This window comes from Monopterus albus, unplaced genomic scaffold, assembly GCF_001952655.1.
Source record: "Monopterus albus unplaced genomic scaffold, M_albus_1.0 scaffold31.1, whole genome shotgun sequence".
In the NCBI taxonomy this organism is placed as follows: domain Eukaryota; kingdom Metazoa; phylum Chordata; class Actinopteri; order Synbranchiformes; family Synbranchidae; genus Monopterus; species Monopterus albus.
Window position 1 is genome coordinate 2186687 of NW_018127911.1, and position 18257 is coordinate 2204943.

At 40.3% G+C, this 18257-nt stretch overlaps 1 protein-coding gene across 3 annotated transcripts in view; it reads left to right on the forward strand.

Annotated features, from left to right (window-relative positions):
* Window positions 1–18257, forward strand: part of LOC109958247 (arf-GAP with coiled-coil, ANK repeat and PH domain-containing protein 2) — a 45892-nt gene that overhangs the window by 21592 nt on the left and 6043 nt on the right. The window contains exons 7-19 of one of the 3 annotated variants that reach the window (XM_020596758.1): window positions 739–783; window positions 863–958; window positions 6026–6100; window positions 7504–7515; window positions 11512–11624; window positions 12237–12288; window positions 12979–13079; window positions 13219–13324; window positions 13725–13933; window positions 15034–15103; window positions 15270–15364; window positions 16632–16834; window positions 17749–17850. In XM_020596758.1, the coding sequence (XP_020452414.1) occupies window positions 739–783; window positions 863–958; window positions 6026–6100; window positions 7504–7515; window positions 11512–11624; window positions 12237–12288; window positions 12979–13079; window positions 13219–13324; window positions 13725–13933; window positions 15034–15103; window positions 15270–15364; window positions 16632–16834; window positions 17749–17850 (1279 nt within the window). The remainder of the gene's footprint in view (window positions 1–738; window positions 784–862; window positions 959–6025; window positions 6101–7503; window positions 7516–11511; window positions 11625–12236; window positions 12289–12978; window positions 13080–13218; window positions 13325–13724; window positions 13934–15033; window positions 15104–15269; window positions 15365–16631; window positions 16835–17748; window positions 17851–18257) is intronic. The other 2 variants (XM_020596760.1, XM_020596759.1) reach the window with 2 other exon arrangements.

Consider the following 18257-nt stretch of genomic DNA (forward strand, 5'->3'; position numbering starts at 1 on the left):
CGGTGCCTCAGATCAGCAGATCAGCTTCTTCTGGAGGCACCGAGGGCCAGGCGGAAAACTAGGGGGGATAGAGCCTTTGCTGTGGTGGGTCCAAACCTATGGAATGCGTTGCCGTTTTATATTAGGCAGGCCCCCTCACTGTCTACTTTTAAGTCTTATCTGAAGACATACTTGTATTCATTGGCGTTTGACCAGGAATGAGACTCTGTCTGTAGTGTTAGTGTTTATATTACTGTTTATAGCTTTTTATGTGTGTTTTTTTTTTTTATATTTGTATGATATGCTAAGTGCTTTGGTCAGCTGTGCTGTGGTAAAGCGCTATATAAATAAAGTTGAGTTGAGTTGAGATGATAGGTAAGAGGCTACAGCAGCCTCCTTTGGTCTAACATGAGACACAGGGCTCCCCCTGCTGCCAGTGCTATTGACAACTTTCCTGTACTGTTTGGGGTGATACTGCAATTGTTAAGCATTATTATGGCTTTATTATTAAACGTCTGTAGTACTCATGTCATGCTTTCTTTCATTTTTCTCGAGAATTTTTTTTTTTTGTTTTGCCTCTGTACCTTCTCTTTTGTGGGTTTTTCCTTTCAGATATGATATTGTCATTGTAGATTATCTTTGAGTTTGGTACAGTAGTGGCTGCTTGTCTCATGTATGCATTCTTTTTTTTCCTTAACATGCAGAGTATTGTAGATAAGGCATCAAAGATGAACACCGTTTTGTTTTTGTTAAATATAGATCAATGTGCTACAATCCAAGAGAAGATCAGAAGTCCTGAAATCGGTAAATACATTTTTTACTACATCAAATGACCATACATCATTCCCTTTGGGGCTTTGACTAATTGCCGTCTTCTTTACAGATGCTGTCCTTCATGTATGCCCACTTGACATTCTTTCACCAAGGATATGACCTCTTCAGTGAGCTACAACCTCTTATGAAACACCTTGGTGGACAGGTACAGGCAGCAACTTGCACACATGCACATACATCCCAGTCATCTAAACACAAGCTGTTTTCAGTAAGGTCACTGTGTTTGTGTTGTTATTCCAGCTTTTCTAGACTGTTGTCAAAATACAAGAATAGTAAATTAGCCCTGCCTGCCTCCTAGCGAAGGTTATAAAAAGTGCATTTTGAACCGTGGGCACTCATTTCTAACAGCCAGCCATGGAAGACCTCTCAGCAGCTAAAAGTCAGATACAGTGGCTGCCAGACTGAAGAGGTGGCATTCTTTTGAACAAAGAAACAGAAAAAAATCAGGGTTAGAGATGAAGAGCATGAAAAACAGTCAAAAGGCTCCCATTTATTTCTGATGTGGCGTTCTTCCAACTGGATGCCTTAGCATCTAAAGCTAATGTGTTTGTTTTGGTAACACCAGCAGCGTAGTATGGTCATGAGCTTAGCTTTATTTTTAATTACCGTAACATGATTATAATTTTGGAGTAATTTTTGAGCTTTGTGTAACATTAGTGCTTTATATCACATTAGCAGTAACCAGAGCGTCCTACTAGATTGCCACATTTATTCATTATTCAGCTAATGCTAGCTTCAGACTGGAGATTGCATTTTATACAGTTTGTCGCAACCAGGCATCCATAGTTTACGTTGTCACTAGGAAAATGGATCTGAAAAAGGGCAAAGAGTGGTTAGGAGTAACTTATGGTGGTGGCTTTTTTGAGCCTCACTAGACATTCTAGACTAAAAAGAAAGTTGGCAGAGTAGCTTTAAATCTAAATGGCATTATGTCTTGAGCTTGAAAGCAAATCTTGACCTATTCTAATTTTGAATCCTGAACTTGTATACACAGAGAGAAATGAACAAAAGCAAGCAGGTGTGTAATAAGTTAACAGTTTTATAATAAAGTGAAAACAAATGTAATATCACTTTTTATCGCAGGTAAATCGAGACATAAGAGTTATGTCATACTCTTAATTAAAGTAATAAGTGATTATGTGCATTAAAAGTTACCCATTTATTTTCCTACAAACTTATCATTAATCAGCGCTATAAAAAATATATCACTCATGAACTAGTCTTTGTGTTATATTGATGTAAAATATCATGTTTTTACATCACACAACTATTCAGTTACTGTTTCACAGCCTGTCTGGATATTTTAAGATTCAGTCTTTGTCAGAAGGAGAAGGTGTTGAAAACCACTGTCAGCTGGGAAAGTGATTCGGATGGCCTAAAATTCATGTATATTTTCCTTATTATTTTAATATTTCTTGCAAAAACATATACTGCACTGGTCCTGGACAACACTTCTGTCAGATCATACAGTAAACACAGGCAACGTAAGCAAACATTAAGCTATTATCAGTGGAATAATGGAATAAGTGTTAGCTAAGTTTACATACCAGTGCATTGTTGTGCGTAAACCCCTGATTAGTCGAGGACAATATTGTTTGATTGCGTAAATAGTGTTTCTATTCAGTTCCTCATCTAAAATTGGAGGAATACAGTGAAGGAATTCTCTGAAATTGTAGATAAGTGGCCCTGGGTTTGCACTGCCATCATTAAGGAGCAGTACAACCGCACTTCTGCCGTCACCTCTAGATGGATTCTCCCTTTCACCATGTGTGTTCCTATCTTGTCAGTGTGTGTGCACTGCTGTCTCTTCGTCAGCTGATGTTTCAGATCAGCTCCCTGAGGGTTTGTATGCATACTCTGATAAACCTTCCCTCTGAGCCAGAGGATGAGCTGGTTGTTTCTTGAGTATCACAGTGGAGCTGCTGTTAGTGAGGAATGAGGAAGAAAGCAGCCAGAGGGCTGGAAAAGGGTTTTCCCAGAATCAGATTCACACAGTCAGCTGATTGACAGTCAGCTGAGTGGACACAGCAAAGAAACCCCAGACTGATACGGAAGGATGTGGAATATGAAGTGGTGGCTCTGAGGTTGGAGCAGTAGAGGATGACATTTCTTAAAAGTGGGCGCAAGGCCAAGGAAGAAAGGAGTCCAAGCACAGAGGGGTGGGTTGAGGAGGAGCAGAGTAGTAGTGTGCACTTCTGAAGAGCAAAGTGTAGCTTGGAAATGTATTTTTCTGATGTTTGAAACAGCAAACACTTGTGTGTTATGTTTGACAAAAAGGAAGGCAGACCTGAAGAATTTGAACAGTAGCCCTGAAAACTGGATCTGAGAGAAGAGTGTGGTTTCTAAACCTCATACTCTGAATTTGGAAACATCTGACATTGGTGCCATCAAGAAAGTGACCAAAGAGTGCTGGGAACAGAAAAGGAAGAATACAGGCCCCACTTTTAAAAAAATCAGATTTTAGGAGGGGATAATAGGCAGAATGTGATCTTTTCAAAGCAAGAAGTGATTGAAGCAGAACAGGCATGGACTCATAGCCTGTGACTTCAGAAAGACTTGGACAAGAGGACTGTGGACTATTTATTTTCTTCTCTCCATCATGAAGCTGAAGAAGGTGGAGAGGCTGTGCAGGGAGGTGTGGAGGAGCTGTCAACAGGTCTGAGAATATGCCTTGATGCCGTTAACCAATGAGGAAGTAATCAAGGGTGGGGACATTAACTGCTATAACATTAATGCATTCTGCAGTTTGGTTTTGGAGTGAAAACATGATAGAAGTGGGAGGTAGGTGACTGGTTTCCTACCCTGCCCTGGAATCAGAGCTATGTAAGGTATAGAGTGTAGGGGTGGTAAGTGGTCTTGCATGATAATCTTAACAGTGTTGCTAGTTGCATGAGAACAAAAAACAGACATTTAAAATTACCCAGCAGCTTTTAGAAACACACATGATGAAAAAGGGTCAAAAAAGTGAAGATGGGTTTTACTTGGTAGCTGCATAAAGCCAGAGTTGTATAATGCTGTTTGTGTTTGTTTGAGAATGAGTTGGAGCTGATTTGTGGCTGTAATTGATAGAGACACTTACAGTAGGGTGGACGACAAGCCACTTAAACAGTGAAGCATTATCAGATGTCCTGTTACCCTGTTATCGGACATGATGAGCTAAGAATTCTGTTTTTAAAATTCCATTTAAAAAGTGACTAAATGACAGCTTCATGTCAAATATGACGGTTTTTCCACCTTTGCTGTCGGAAACCATTATACTGCCTCTAAATGTAATACTTTGCTGCAGTGTTCCATGACACGCTGCCTCTGGACTGTACACATGCATCATGAACATATTTAGTCAAAGGGAAATGTTGTGCCTTTTCAGTGAGTCATGCAACTTGTTATCATACTTATGTGTCAAGACAGTGATTGGCCAAAACATTTCCTTGCAGTGGTCTGTTCGTGACAAACACAGATAGAATGAAATGTTTGAGGTGATTGTCTCTGTTGACAGTGTCAGTGCTGCACAGTCAAATAGATAAGATGTTAAAGGTAAGGGGAGTCACACACAACACAAAGCTGCTTTTACAGAGGCAGATGGGAGCAGATAGAAGGCATGGACTAGACTAGTTGTTATGGTGCGGCAGGGAAAAGCATTTTCCCGCTGATGTTATCAAGCTGCTGCTTTGCCATCCACCCGTTTCCTCTCTAAACAAAGCAAAAGACCCGGTTTGCTTAAGTGCTGTCTTCTCTGAAATGATCTGATAGCAGCGTTTTCATGTTTGGCTCTGCAGTAAAATTTTGTGATAGAAGACACTGAGTTTCATGATAAGAAGAATGAATTTTCTGCTGAATGTTTTTGCTGTTAAAAGGTAAAATCCAAAATTTTCTGAGCTATCAGATACAGTAGGAAGTAAAATGTTAGTTCCACCCTCCTCTATCCCATCTCGTTAGGCAGAAGCCCAATTCAAATGTTTCATCATATAACTAATACTATATTTGCCAGTTTTAAAGAAGTCAATGAGTTTATGACATGCACTGCATAAACAGGGTGACACAGAGACTTGATAGTGATTTCAGCTTTAAATTGCAACAATAAGAGTTCTAAGGTAGTTCAGTGATAATTAGTGAAATTGTGATGCTTGTCAATATTAAAGAATGAAAATAAAAACAATGACTAATCATTGCCTTAAAAACTACAGAATACATTTTTTGTGCTTTCACATTAGTCTTATTTTATATTATGCAGCATGATATGTGCATTCATTTCTCAGAATGTGTTGTTCTGGAGTACTTGGCATGCTTTGCCTCAGTGAGCACTGGTGGGGGGGGGGACCACTGTGCAGCAGCAGTGTCCCTGGCCAGGAGTAAATAAGGAGTACAGCCAACGTTGGCTGAAGAAAGCACTACCTGTGTCACATTTTTACACAAAATAATTTGATTGTTAACAATGTATGGTTTATTATTTCATAGAACTAGGGGTTTAAATTATTACTTTACCTCTCTGTCTGTGCCCCAGCCTCACCACCCCATCCAAAAGTTTATAGAACTGCACATTGCAGCAACAGCCTCTCTAGAGATAGAGTAGAAATGAACTCTTATAAGGCAAACCTGCACATTTTCAGCGACAACCTATGACCCTCAGCACTTAACTGAAGTCTTTTTTTAATTTATTGCTTTTTTTCCTCTGCTTCGAAGGCCCTTTTGTCTTCCTCTCTACGTGCAGCAGATTCTTCCTTAGATGAGAAGAACTGGTCACCCCCCATCTAATTTCATATATGAACAAACCTCCATAGCACAGTCCGTTGTGATTAGTGTAGAAAATGTCTTGTTTGATGTGGCCTGTGGAAAAGTTGATAATTTGACATAATTTTGTTCTCAAGATTGGAAATGGAAATAAAGTACTGGTGCACACAGGCGTACACAAATCTGTTCACTTTAATGTCCAAGCATTAGACTTTGACTGTTATACCACTTACTTTGTCTGTTTTTTCTGTCAAGACCAAGAATGTAACAAGTTCATATTTTACCTCGAATAAGTATGTATACATGTAGACGAAGCAAAACATTTTGTCTTGTGTTTCAGTTGTGTGCCACTCCGTAATTTACTGGGCTTTGTAATAACATCTTAGAGGATGTCTCTGAAATGTGCATGTTGTTTTTGAATGTGAAATGTGTGTGACCAGGTAGTTTGGTAAGCTTGACTAATGAGCTGTTCTTTCTTTCGCAGCTGGACCAGCTGGTGGTGGATGCTGCCAAAGAGAAGCGGGACATGGAGCAGAAACACTCCACCATCCAGCAAAAGGTGCACAAATATACAAAACATATCAAACTAAAGTAGCATCGTCGTCACACTTTAGCACTAGGCACACAAATCACAGTGCAACATAACTGGGTGCACAATGTGAGTAAAAATAATGAATGAGCACTTGATCATCCTCACCTCTGTCCAGCCACCTGAACAACGCAGAAACATAAATGCTCTGTGTGTGCTCAGTGTGACCAAGGTACTCTGAGCCTTCCTTCGTGTGTACCAACGTTATGGATGTCAGATCCTCTTGTCTTTGACCACAAAGCCTTTACTTATTGCACCCAGGCCTCCTCCCATTAAAAGTAAACACACAGTACTCTGTTGAGATCTTGGAGGACTTATCTGTTACCCTGCAACCAGATGCTCTTAGTCCCCTGATCACAGTGCCCCTCACTGCCATCGCTGTTCTCCTGCAGTGAACTTTGTGAGCACTGCGCTGCCAGAGCCGGGCCCACCATGGTGAAATATTACAAGGTTGTTGTTAGTTAATTATTATTATTCTAAAGAAAATCTGTCATATGCAATTGAAAGAAATGTTGCTCATAAAATAATTACCCCAAGGAAGCCACATTTGAATGAATGGAGGTAGTATTTCACCGTCACGTGAAAGGTGATCCCTCAGTCAAACACCTGTGCATTATTGACAGCTGACGGAAACTAGTTTCCAGACAAATAAGGTTGGGTTTCAGCATGCTCCTGTTTCTGCCGAGCACCCTGACAACCCTAATATCACCAATGAGTCACACTTTTAACATATTTAATATAAATTTAATCATCTGCCCTACAATTTTGATTTCATGAATGTTTCATGACTAAGAATTGATGCCATAAGCTTCTGTTAAGTTTGAGCATTTAACTCTTTAAAGCTTTATGAACCCTCAGAAGAATGAAAGTTAAGCAGGATGTGGGCAGTTAAGTTACATTATGTGGTGTAGTACAGTACGTTGCCCTTAGCTTTAATTGTACATCAGACAGCTTCATTATCTCCAGACAACACCTGTCAGCTCTTTACCCAGCTGTTCTAGGGCCTCTGTCCGTGATGTTCATGTCAGTGTCCAGCTGTCTGCAGGTATAGCTTCTCTGAGATGTCTTTTTTTTATGTCCTTTTTTATTTCTCTTTCCTTCTGTAATTTTCACATTTTTTGTCCCCGTCTGTATATTTCTTTTGTCTTGCACGCTCTCTCTCCTGCTCAGTCAGTGATGGCATACTATGTGCCAACTTCTGCTTGTCCCTGAGCACCTGTCATACACTTCCCCTCCCTCAGTTTATGTAGATGCTATTTTTATGTTGCCTCACTCCCACTTGTCTCTCTCGTCTGGCTGTTTTTACACAGACTCTCCTAACCAACTGTTTTTCTTTACTTCTCTACTCTTTGTTCCTCTCCTACTCACTTCAGGCTGCTCTGCAGGTAAGCTGTGTTTCTCTTATTTTTTTCCCCCCTCATTGTCTTTCCTGTGTCGTGCCTGCATGGTTATATACAGTAGATATAGTACTTTTCGCTGTCTCTGTTCAAACTGCACTGAGAGATGAGTGAGCAGGTTCATCACAAGATTAAACTGGCAGCATGTGTGGTATGATGCCATTTAAAGATTTCAGTTGTTATATGGGTCCTTGTGCCTTTTCCAGTTCGTGTATGCTGAAGTCAACCTCAGTTCATTTAATAAATTGAGACTGTTTTAATACCGTTATGCCTTAACAGCTCACAACTTACTGTACTTATGCTGCTTGTTTTGTGCTCAGTAATTCACAGATGTTAAACCAACTGAAGTATACATGATACTGGCTAACTTAGGACAGGAATGAAAGACTTGATCACATTTATGTTCAGTTTTCTTGCATTTTCCAGTTAAATGAAGTGAAGCCTGCTGTTAGTTGACAGTGTAAATTATACAGCTTAAAAACAAAGTGAAAAACCAATGTATTGCACTGGTGTATTTATGTCAGAAATGGGAAAAGGTGACACTTGTTGTCAAGATGATCTGGTAACACTTCACAGTGGCTTGACTCTGGCACATTAACCCGTGCTCTACGGCACAACATTGCTGTATTACTTAAATATCCCTGACATTAATATTTCCCAAATAACAATGGGTTAAAGTGAGTGGTCACATTTGGGTTTAGCATCTTTTTAAAATACACTTCAACAGGTCTGTATGTATGTTCAATCTGTATGTAGACTTGAGGTTACGATACTACTAGGCCTGTCTAATCTGTACTGGCCTTATTGTCAAGGGTCATTTGCACCAACATTACCAAAACAGACTTCTAAACATGTCTCTGACACCTCCTCTTGTCTTTGTAGTTTTATTGGTGATGCAGGCTGTTTACATGTGGTGTTCTCCTCATTACTTTCTCCTGTTGTGAAACTGCACTGTTTCGTTTATATCTGAGTTTACACCAGAATGTGTCTTGAAAGCCACAAGTCTTGTAAAGCAAATGGTGAATTGTTAGCTCTATATGTCATTTGACAATTAAACATTGCTCCTTCATGATAGTTTTATTTTTAATTCCTGTGCATACTGTACACTTTTATTTGATGAAACCTTCATCTTTGTGTGATGTGAAGGGGTTCCTGAGGTTGTGTTTAGTGTGCTTCCTGTCTGTCTGTATGCACAATGACAAGCTGCACTGTGACCATGGGGCATGAGTGTCAAAATGGTACCATTGGAGAGAAAGGCTCAAAAGATTTTTTTATTTCCTAATGAAACAAAGTACATTTCACTGGTTTTTAAAACAGCCATTAACGGTTTTTCCTGTGATGATAAGAGTCCCTTAACAATATGTGTTAAAGGGATAACGCCATAGACATTCATCCTGGTGAAAGGATTGGCTCCTTTAGTAACACATGAGGCAGCTGAGGGAGAGTGAGGGGAAAAGCTGAGTGCACATTGGTTAAACTGAATGTTTGATACCTGAGCACTCCTGTACAGTCCATGTTTTTATTGTAACCCAACAGCCACACCAGCATCTCTCTCTCTCTCTCACACACACACACACACACACACACACACACAGCTGATCTTTGCTTAGGAGGAGGAGCACCTGAGTCTGTGACGAAAGATTTGATAGACACACAGACATGGGCACAGGAGAGGAGGAAGTGAGAGTTTGTTAAAGAGACAGGCCACGCTGCTCATAGTGTTAGACTCATTTAGATGCAAAACAGGAAGACTTTTAGATATTGGCCTCACAGGGAAACATTCAAGGTGGGACACGGTCCATAACATTGATGAAAAATGAGGATTTTCAGCCGTTTCCACTACGTCTGGTATCTGGTGAGTGGACCTAGAGTGGTCTAACCTAGAGCATGTGTACTGTATGTCCATGCCTGCAACAGTATCTCTGTAAATATCACTATTTATAATACTAGTATGTGCTTTTGCATGTTTCATTTTTGTTTTTATTCCATTTTTGACAAATCCATGATAATGTAACATTTCTTCATGTTGGAATAAGGATATACATGTTTATTTTCTTTGAATGTCATTCTCTTGCTGTGCGTGATGTTTTAGAAGGTGACAGAGCTTGAGTCCTTACCAAACTACTGCAGCTTTTGTTCTTGGAGGTTGGCCTTTGTACATAGTCACTGCATCAATTTGCACTGTTCTTGGAGGTTGGCCTCTGTACATAGTCACTGCATCAATTTGCACCTAACTTCCATTCTGTAAACCTACCTGCCTCTGTCTTTCAAGAGACTGCACTGTAGTGTTTGTTTGCACTTTCATTTGTTTCCTCATTTTAGAATATTATACACACAGAAGTCCTGATGTGTCTTAATTCTGTAGTATTCTTTATTTGATGCCTCATTGTTGGTTTGTTGCTTTGAGGCCAATTGCTGAAAAGCTTGCCCCAGTGATGTATATGTAACAGGGTTGAAAATGGTTTCTCAGGCCTAAGTGGTCACAGAAAGGTCTCAACCCATAGTTGAAACACAAGGACCAGAAAGGTTTTCATGTGACAGCATTAGTGTGTGACAGCGACAGTGCTGCACTATGCATGCTTTTTTTTTCAACTTAGGCTTATTTAGAGATTGTTTGTCCATGTGTGTGAGTGAATGCAGTGTATCAGAGTGGCCAGTGTCCTATTTCTCTGGCCTCAGCTGAATTTTGTTTTTGTGTAGTACTTTGTAGTTTTTCAGGTATTTGTTTGAGTTATGTGGCGCTACTATGAGGTTAATTTTGTCCCACTGCCTCGACTAATATATCCCATTGTCTTTCTGTTCAGAAGCTTCATAGAGATGCATAGACAGATTTTGTTCCCCTTATGCACAAAATAATCTCACTTGCTCCAGTGTATGTCATGCAGGATTTGTGTTTATGTACAGTACATGTGTGTTACTGCATTCATCTGACACGATGGTATCGTAGGGCAGAGGAGTTTAACTTGTGAAGCTTTTGTTCAGCTTATATTTATAGATCTTGGCAATGATAGCGGAGAAAAAACAGACTGATGAAGCGCACAGTCAGTGCACTCCTCTGTCAAAAACACACGCAGTAAATCAAATGCTCAGGAGAAGCTGATTTTACTGTATAATTTGTGAACATTTTGAAGTTTGCTGAAGGACTGTGCTGCTGTTATCTCAGCAGTCAACAAGATGTTCAAGTGGTGATAATCCAGAAATCCAAATAAAAAAATATGGGAGCAGTAGTTGACTTAGTGAAACACTTTTTTTATTTTACCTATATGTTTCAGCACAAGGCCACTGAATTACCTTGAGTGTTTGTAGAAGGACAAGAGAGAAGGTGATTTCTCATCTCATTACAGTAACAGACCTGGAGCTATCGGGCTCTAATTGGTTGTGGAGATGGTGATGCTCGGTGTAACCTGACTCCAGAAGAGGACACACTCAAATATGCATGCATCATGGTGTTCAGTGTCACTGGGAGAAAAGCTGGGAGGGTGTAAGGAAACCTCAGGTAGTTAAAGCTAGACGGGCCACAGGGACAGTCCCATGACAACAGAGCAGACTGAGTTACAGCAGAAACAGGGGCAGAGCGTGCACAAAAGCTCAGCCTGGCAAACTTATTTCATTGAGGACAACAATTAAGTCAATAATTAAAAAAATTTAATACTGTCTGCTTTTTTTTACACCTTCAGTATTTTTACTGAAGCATAATAGAGTATTATTCTTTAAGTATAAACTGTGGCTGTTGTTTCTGTCTTGTGGAGCTCTTGGTGTGAAGCATCATTCTGGTCGGTGTGAGCAGTGGCTGTACAGCGCTGCTCACTGCAAGGTTACTTACTGTAGCTCAGGTGAGACGTCCTGTAGGCAAAAGTGCAGAGTCACTCCTCACCACAGAGAAAATCAGTAGCACTAATGAATTTACAAGAATGATGTGTAAAAATATATTTAACGCAGTCATTGTTTTCCCTCTTCCCTCCTTTCCACCCCCCCACCCCCCAGGATTTTTCACACGATGACACCAACCTGGAGTACAATGTGGATGCAGACAAAGGCATCGCCATGGAGGGCTATCTGTTTAAGAGGGCCAGTAATGCCTTCAAGACATGGAATAGGTACAGCAGACACAGATCAATTAGCATTTTTTAAATTCAAGTTACTGGTAAAGAATAATTGGTTGTGGATTTACGAGGGTAAGCACTGTCACCTATATGCATAATAGAGATATGAAAGCAACTGCTTGAAGAGTTAGATAGGGATATTTTTTAACTCATCGTCACAAGAATATAAATGGGCAAGATTTAGAAGGAAGAGGTAAATCATTAGTGGGTAAATTGAATGAAAATTTGAACACACTTCTGTCAGTTCATTCTGGCCCCTTTTGTCTTTTTAAGATGACTCATATACCTCAGGTTGTATTCATCCCCCTGGTTCCAACAAACCTCTAGAAACATGTACAGATGAAAGAAAATAATGAATTATAGTGCTGATAATAAAAAAAATTGCTGAAATTTTTTTCTCCAAAATGTATATATAGCTTTTTAGAATATTATAGTTTGTCTTTAAATACACTGTTCTAACATGAGTTGACACACAGTTGCTCCTGAATCAATTTACTTCATCTACTCCTCAATTCTCTCAAGGTAGCATGTTAACTTATGTACATATCTGGCAGTTGCATGTGACTTTGCTTTTTGTTTTTTAATGAAGTTGTAATTTCCTTTCAGGCGCTGGTTCTCCATCCAAAACAATCAGCTAGTTTACCAGAAGAAATTCAAGGTATGTCACATGGCTGACCGTGTAATCAAATATACATGTGTTTGACTTCCAGCAATATCCTCCCATGTATTTTTAACAGGTAGCTGTAGCCTCACTTAGCAGTAGTAGACTGTTCAAGACAGATGTTTAGTGTAGGACAAATCACAGCTGTAAAGGTGTGTACCTGTGTGGACTTATTTAATACAATTCAGCCTTCTTACATCTCAGGTCGTATTCTTCTTGTTTCCTAAATGCATTAGTCTACATCCCATTCATTGTACATATCACTGTATACACATTTACATTGTATAACACTGAAGAAATAACTGGGTCATATTTTATCTCTTATTGCCAAATCTTTACTACATTTCAAGAGCAGTTGGAAAAAAACAGCTTGAGGCTTTTTTTTAAAGACACAATGCACTTAGTAAGGAAATGTATCAAGACAAAGCTTTTAGTAGTCAAATATTGTTATGATTATTATTATTATTGTTGTACAGTTGGTTAAGTCTCTTATGTCCAGGCAGGGAACGGCATGAAAACACTTACACTTAGTTATTGTTGTGCTTTATATGTTTGTGAGTTTGTGGAGAAATAACCACTGTAAAAGAAGTGAGCAGTACCTTTTACTATGCTGTGTGGAAAAGCTTGGGCAGTTTCTGTGTGTATGTGTGTGTTGTTTAATCAGAGCTGCCTGTGCTGTCTCCTCAGGACAACCCTACAGTGGTGGTGGAAGACCTGAGGCTATGTACAGTCAAACACTGTGAGGACATAGAGCGTCGCTTCTGCTTTGAAGTGGTGTCACCCACCAAGTAAGTTTGAGTCACTGAAACATCCGCCTCTCTGTCTCTAATGAGCACTGCAGTGTGTTAAAAAAAAAAGATGGGAAGGTGGAAGGTGGATCACGTATTCAGCAGACTGCAGTGGTGTGATTTATTTCTGTCCCTAAAGGAGCTGTATGATGCAGGCAGACTCAGAAAAGCTGCGACAGGCCTGGATCAAAGCTGTCCAGATCAGCATCGCCACAGCCTTCCGTGACAAGGGAGATGACAGTGAGGTAAAATCTGAACAGTCGCATTGATTAGATGTCTGAAATGATTCATATAGACAAATAAGTTGTGTAATAGATTAATACAAAGAGACACAAAGTCATTAAACTCTTAAACAACCTCTACATTGAGGTCATATACCTAGTGTGTCACCTTGCAGAAAAAAAGAGAGAAAACCAGGAAGAAATTAAACTATTTCAGGATGTTAATAATGCTGTATTGTCATCCAGCCTTAAGCTTTTACTGTTTCTTTGTTAGATAAACTAGTATTGATATAAATAACACTAACCTGCTTACATAACTTATTTTAACCCACAAGGATAAAGTGTCATGTCATTTCATTTCATCTCATCCTGCCTGAGTAAATCTGGACATCCTTTGTGTATTTCCCCGTCTCTCTCATATCAGAAGCTGGACAGGAAGTCGTCCACGTCAACAGGGAGCCTGGACTCTGGTGGAGAGTCAAAGGAGAGATCTCTAAAAGGAGAGAGTGCCCTGCAGAAGGTCCTGGCCATCCCGGGCAACACCTGCTGCTGTGACTGTGGCCAGCCAGACCCCCGCTGGGCCAGCATCAACCTGGGCATCACCCTCTGTATACAGTGCTCTGGTATTCACAGGTAAAGCACTGGATTCTTACTATATAGGTGTTTTTGTACTGATGTCACAAACAGCTGGACACAAAAATGGCAGCGAAGCAGGACCTGCAGTGATAATGAGCTGTTGAGGATATAAGTAAATAAAATATTCAACTAAATATCAGAGGGAGAATCACAAAGGAAGCTGTTTCATTCATTTATTCAGTCATTAAACACCTTATACAGTGAAGTGTTTCACCTCATTTCGCCTTGATCCGGCTGCGGCCCAGTTCAGATCCGTCCTGTACAGCTTTATCACAGACTAAAGGCTTGTGCCTGTGTTAACAATGCATTCATCCTCACAGGCTGGCTAATTCGTAGTCTGTGTTTCACACATATCTCTTTTGGGGAAAGCGCTACTTGATTGGTGGGTCGAACTTTGTCACGTTTCCCAGATGTGGCATCCGTCAAAAATTGACTCTGTATCTTTAGCAAAGCGGACCAGAGAGTCGCATGTGGGTCGGATCGGAGTTAGGAATGCAGCCGAACCTGGTGGGAACACAACCATTGACTAAACTGGCAGTGACCAACTCCGGGCATTCATGTCACAGATGGAATGCAACGCAGCCGAATCTGGGGGAAATTAGGGGTTTGGACAGTTCAAAGAGGTATATTTTCAGAAGGGAGAAATTTGAGGTACCTAAGAAACTCAAGGAACTACTATCAGCACATTTTATTTACCTAACACTTTGCAGAAATACGGTTCATTTTGATTGTCTTAGTTATGGAAAATGTTTGGGGATTTTTGAAATGTGAACACACTGGTCTGAAGACCCAGCCTGTTTGGGATGTTGCGACATACTTTAGTTACTTGGCAGGGTAAAATATTCAATTATGATTCAGGCCAAGTTTAGTTTATATAAAATTATCTAGGTCAGCCCCCATGCTCTTCATGGAAGGCAGTTCTCACCAGGGAGCTGTGTAAAGCATCTGACTCCACCTTGTGGATAAAACCTAAAATAGTATGTCAGTGTATAAAGAGTCTTCAAGACTTGGCACCTAGTCTTTTAACCCACTGACAATTAAAAACGGTGAGTTATGGTAATATCGTTGTAACTTTTTAATTCCTCCTTCATCTGCAGGAGTTTGGGAGTACATTTCTCCAAGGTTCGATCTTTGACTTTGGACACATGGGAACCAGAACTACTTAAGGTGAGTGAGGAAGAGATAAAACGATGTACCTGATCTGTCCACCTCTAACTGAACTGTTTTCTGATATGCCTGACCATCACTGTAGGTACAACTGTTGCTAAGTTATACTATGTTCCACTGCCTAGTTGATTATTTAGCTAACTAATGTTAGCATTTTTGTTCACAGTTGATGTGTGAACTGGGCAACAGAGTGATCAACCAGATCTATGAGGCGCGGCAAGAAGAGCTAGGAGTCAGAAAACCACAGCCAGGAGACCCGAGGTACAGCACTGGTAGAAAGCACATTTGCACTATAATGTCAGACCAATATTTACCTGTAAGTTCTGTGGGAAAATAAGTGCTTATTTTTTCATTTAATTAGTTTCTTGCTGAATTTGTTTTGTTCTATTCAGTGCTTTTGACGTTTCTGGCACTGTGAAGTCATGACATTATTATAAAAACCGATACATTTTACAGTTTTTATAACCCTCACAATAAATTAGAATATAGGCATTATTGTTTTTATACAGATGTTTTCAACCAGTGGTCCACAGCACCCTGGTGCTCTGTGAAGACATTGCAGGTGGTCCCTGACCATGCATTCAATAATGTAGTTTCACTGTAGGAATCTTTTTTAATTTAGATTTTAAACAAATTTCTGTGTATTACTTATTGTTTTTTAATTGATGTTAACATGTACATATATATATTTATGCAAATATATAACAATTGGAAAAGCGGAGGTGACTTTGAGGATTAAAATAGTGCCCATACGGTCTATCCAGTGGTCCTCCAGTTATCTATTAGTCAGACTGGTGGTGGTGCCTGGGTTACAATTAGTTGAAAACCCCTGTCTTAAGATATAGAAATTTGACTTTGGCCACTCGGTGATAAATTAGTCATCCAGTCTGGTGCTGGTATACACCTTCTACCTTAACCTGTGCCTGGTCTGAGTAGATAAACCGCAGCAAACAATGTATCAGTGGTAGGCTAATGCCTGTCTAACATTTGTCTTCTTATTCAGAAATAAAGTCCTGTGCAGTGCATAAACACAGTATGCAGATACTGATTCTTCTTTATCTACTCATGGCTGGTTTAAAGCCAAGTTTAAAAACCAATTCAGCAATGGAGGCTGCAAATTTGCTTTAGAGGTGTCTCTGTTTTGCCCTCTGCAGCTAGATACATAAGAGGGTCAGAATATTAGGAACACCTCTGAATATAGCAGTCCACTACAACACCACCTTTAACTATGACCTCAATAATAGACATGTAATTGAATTTATACATTTATGACAATTTCACCAAAAAGCAAAGCATTTTGAGCTTCATAGATACAGATTTTAAAGCGGAAGTGTTGCATTGAACTGCATAGAACTGTACAGGTGTACCTACTGTAATAAAGTGGCCGGTGAGCGTATGTTTTCTCTTACATAAAGTACAGTGGAGAGGAGTTGTGTGATGTATGACCCGCACTGGTCTACACCTTACTGTGTGTGCATCCTCAAACAAATGAAACAAACAAATAAAATATTCTCGTTGTATCTGTCAGACATGAGGTAGAGGCGTACATCAAAGCCAAGTACGTGGACCGCCGGTTCATGCGCCGGCCAACAGACGAGGAGCTTCGGAACAAAGTGGTTTCTCTGAGCAAACAGGAGAAGAGGCTGAGCAGCAGCTCTGAGCATCTGACCCCAAGACCACCTCCACACACCCCAAAACTTCGAGCTGGCAGAAACGTCGCCGGACAGACAGGTCAGTACAAAATACAAAACACATCTTTGACCCAATCAGGGTTTTTTTTGGTAACTTTTCACTCATCTCTGAACCTAATGAATAGCACATTGTTTAGAGAAACTCGCTGAAAGGTACGCAGCGTGACCTGGATAGTATGTAGCAATGAATCAAATGATTACCACCAAAGACTGTACTGGATTTTACCTGAATGGGTTTAAGACCGCTCGTTGAAAATCAATACGACCAGTAGTTTGGGACAAGCTGTGGTAAATTTTGAAAGCAGGTTTCGGTATTGATGTGTTCATTAGTTTTTGCCTCTTGAGTTGAGGCCACATTTTCCTCATTTATATGTCAGTTTTAAGTTAGGATCTCAGGTCTAAAATTTTAAATGCTTTTTAACAAATTCTTCTATGAAATGTTAAATTTTCCTCAACTCAAATGACATGGCTAGGAAATGGGCACAGTGGGGTTTCAGAGTTTGGATGTGTCTGTTGTACCGCCCCAACTTGTAGTGCTTTTACACTGTTCACTGCATCAGCAGAGTGAGGCCAGTGTCATCTGTGATTGTGGCCACTTTTTCTTTTGTAAGCTCTGATTTGTGCACTGCCCCGGAGAAGTGTCCACTCATTGGCATACTGTATGTTCCCTGTGAACAGCATATGTCTAAACCCTCTTTGCTTTCCATTGCTTCTCGTAGTCTGTCTCTTCAACGTCAGCCAACTTGGTAGTCTACTGTAACTTATCTGTGCTTTCACCCTGCTTTCCTCTCTCTCCTTTCTCTCAATCTCATTTTTCACAATCTTTCTGTACTTTTCTCTCCTGGCTGCTCTGTGCTTCTGGACTAACCCCCACCCCCAAACCCACCAACACCCTCACCTTGCTACTCAATTTACACCCTTGGCCCTACAATTTCCCAATCACCCCTTGCATAGCTGTTGCCAGTGGCTCAGAGGCCCGCCGCGACTCTCTCTTCTGTCCTGATGAGCTTGACTCGCTCTTCTCCTACTTTGACACCGCATCCAAGCTCAGGAGCAGTAAGTACTAAATGCTTAGAGTTTTGCTCACTTCTCCACCCCCTCTGTCCATCTTTGTTTAATGCTTTGGAGCTGTGGACTAGCAACCCTTCATCCATTCCCCTGTGCTTCCCACATCAAGACTTTCCCAACGGACTGGCCTGTCATGTTTAGACCATGTTTTGTTTTTCTGGGGACTGTTTCTGTCACATATGGTTTTGGTCATTGTCTGGTATTTGTACCTGTCTCATCGTATTTTTGGTATTTAGGGAGCTGAAATATAAGGTGATGGTGGGGATCTCTTATCTACTTCTCTTTCTGTTGAACTCAGCTGGGAACTTGTGTGAACACAGAGTACAAAATATTAGGATTGCCTGCTGGTATTCAGACTGAAAAATACAAATTAACAACAATTTTTCCATTGCATC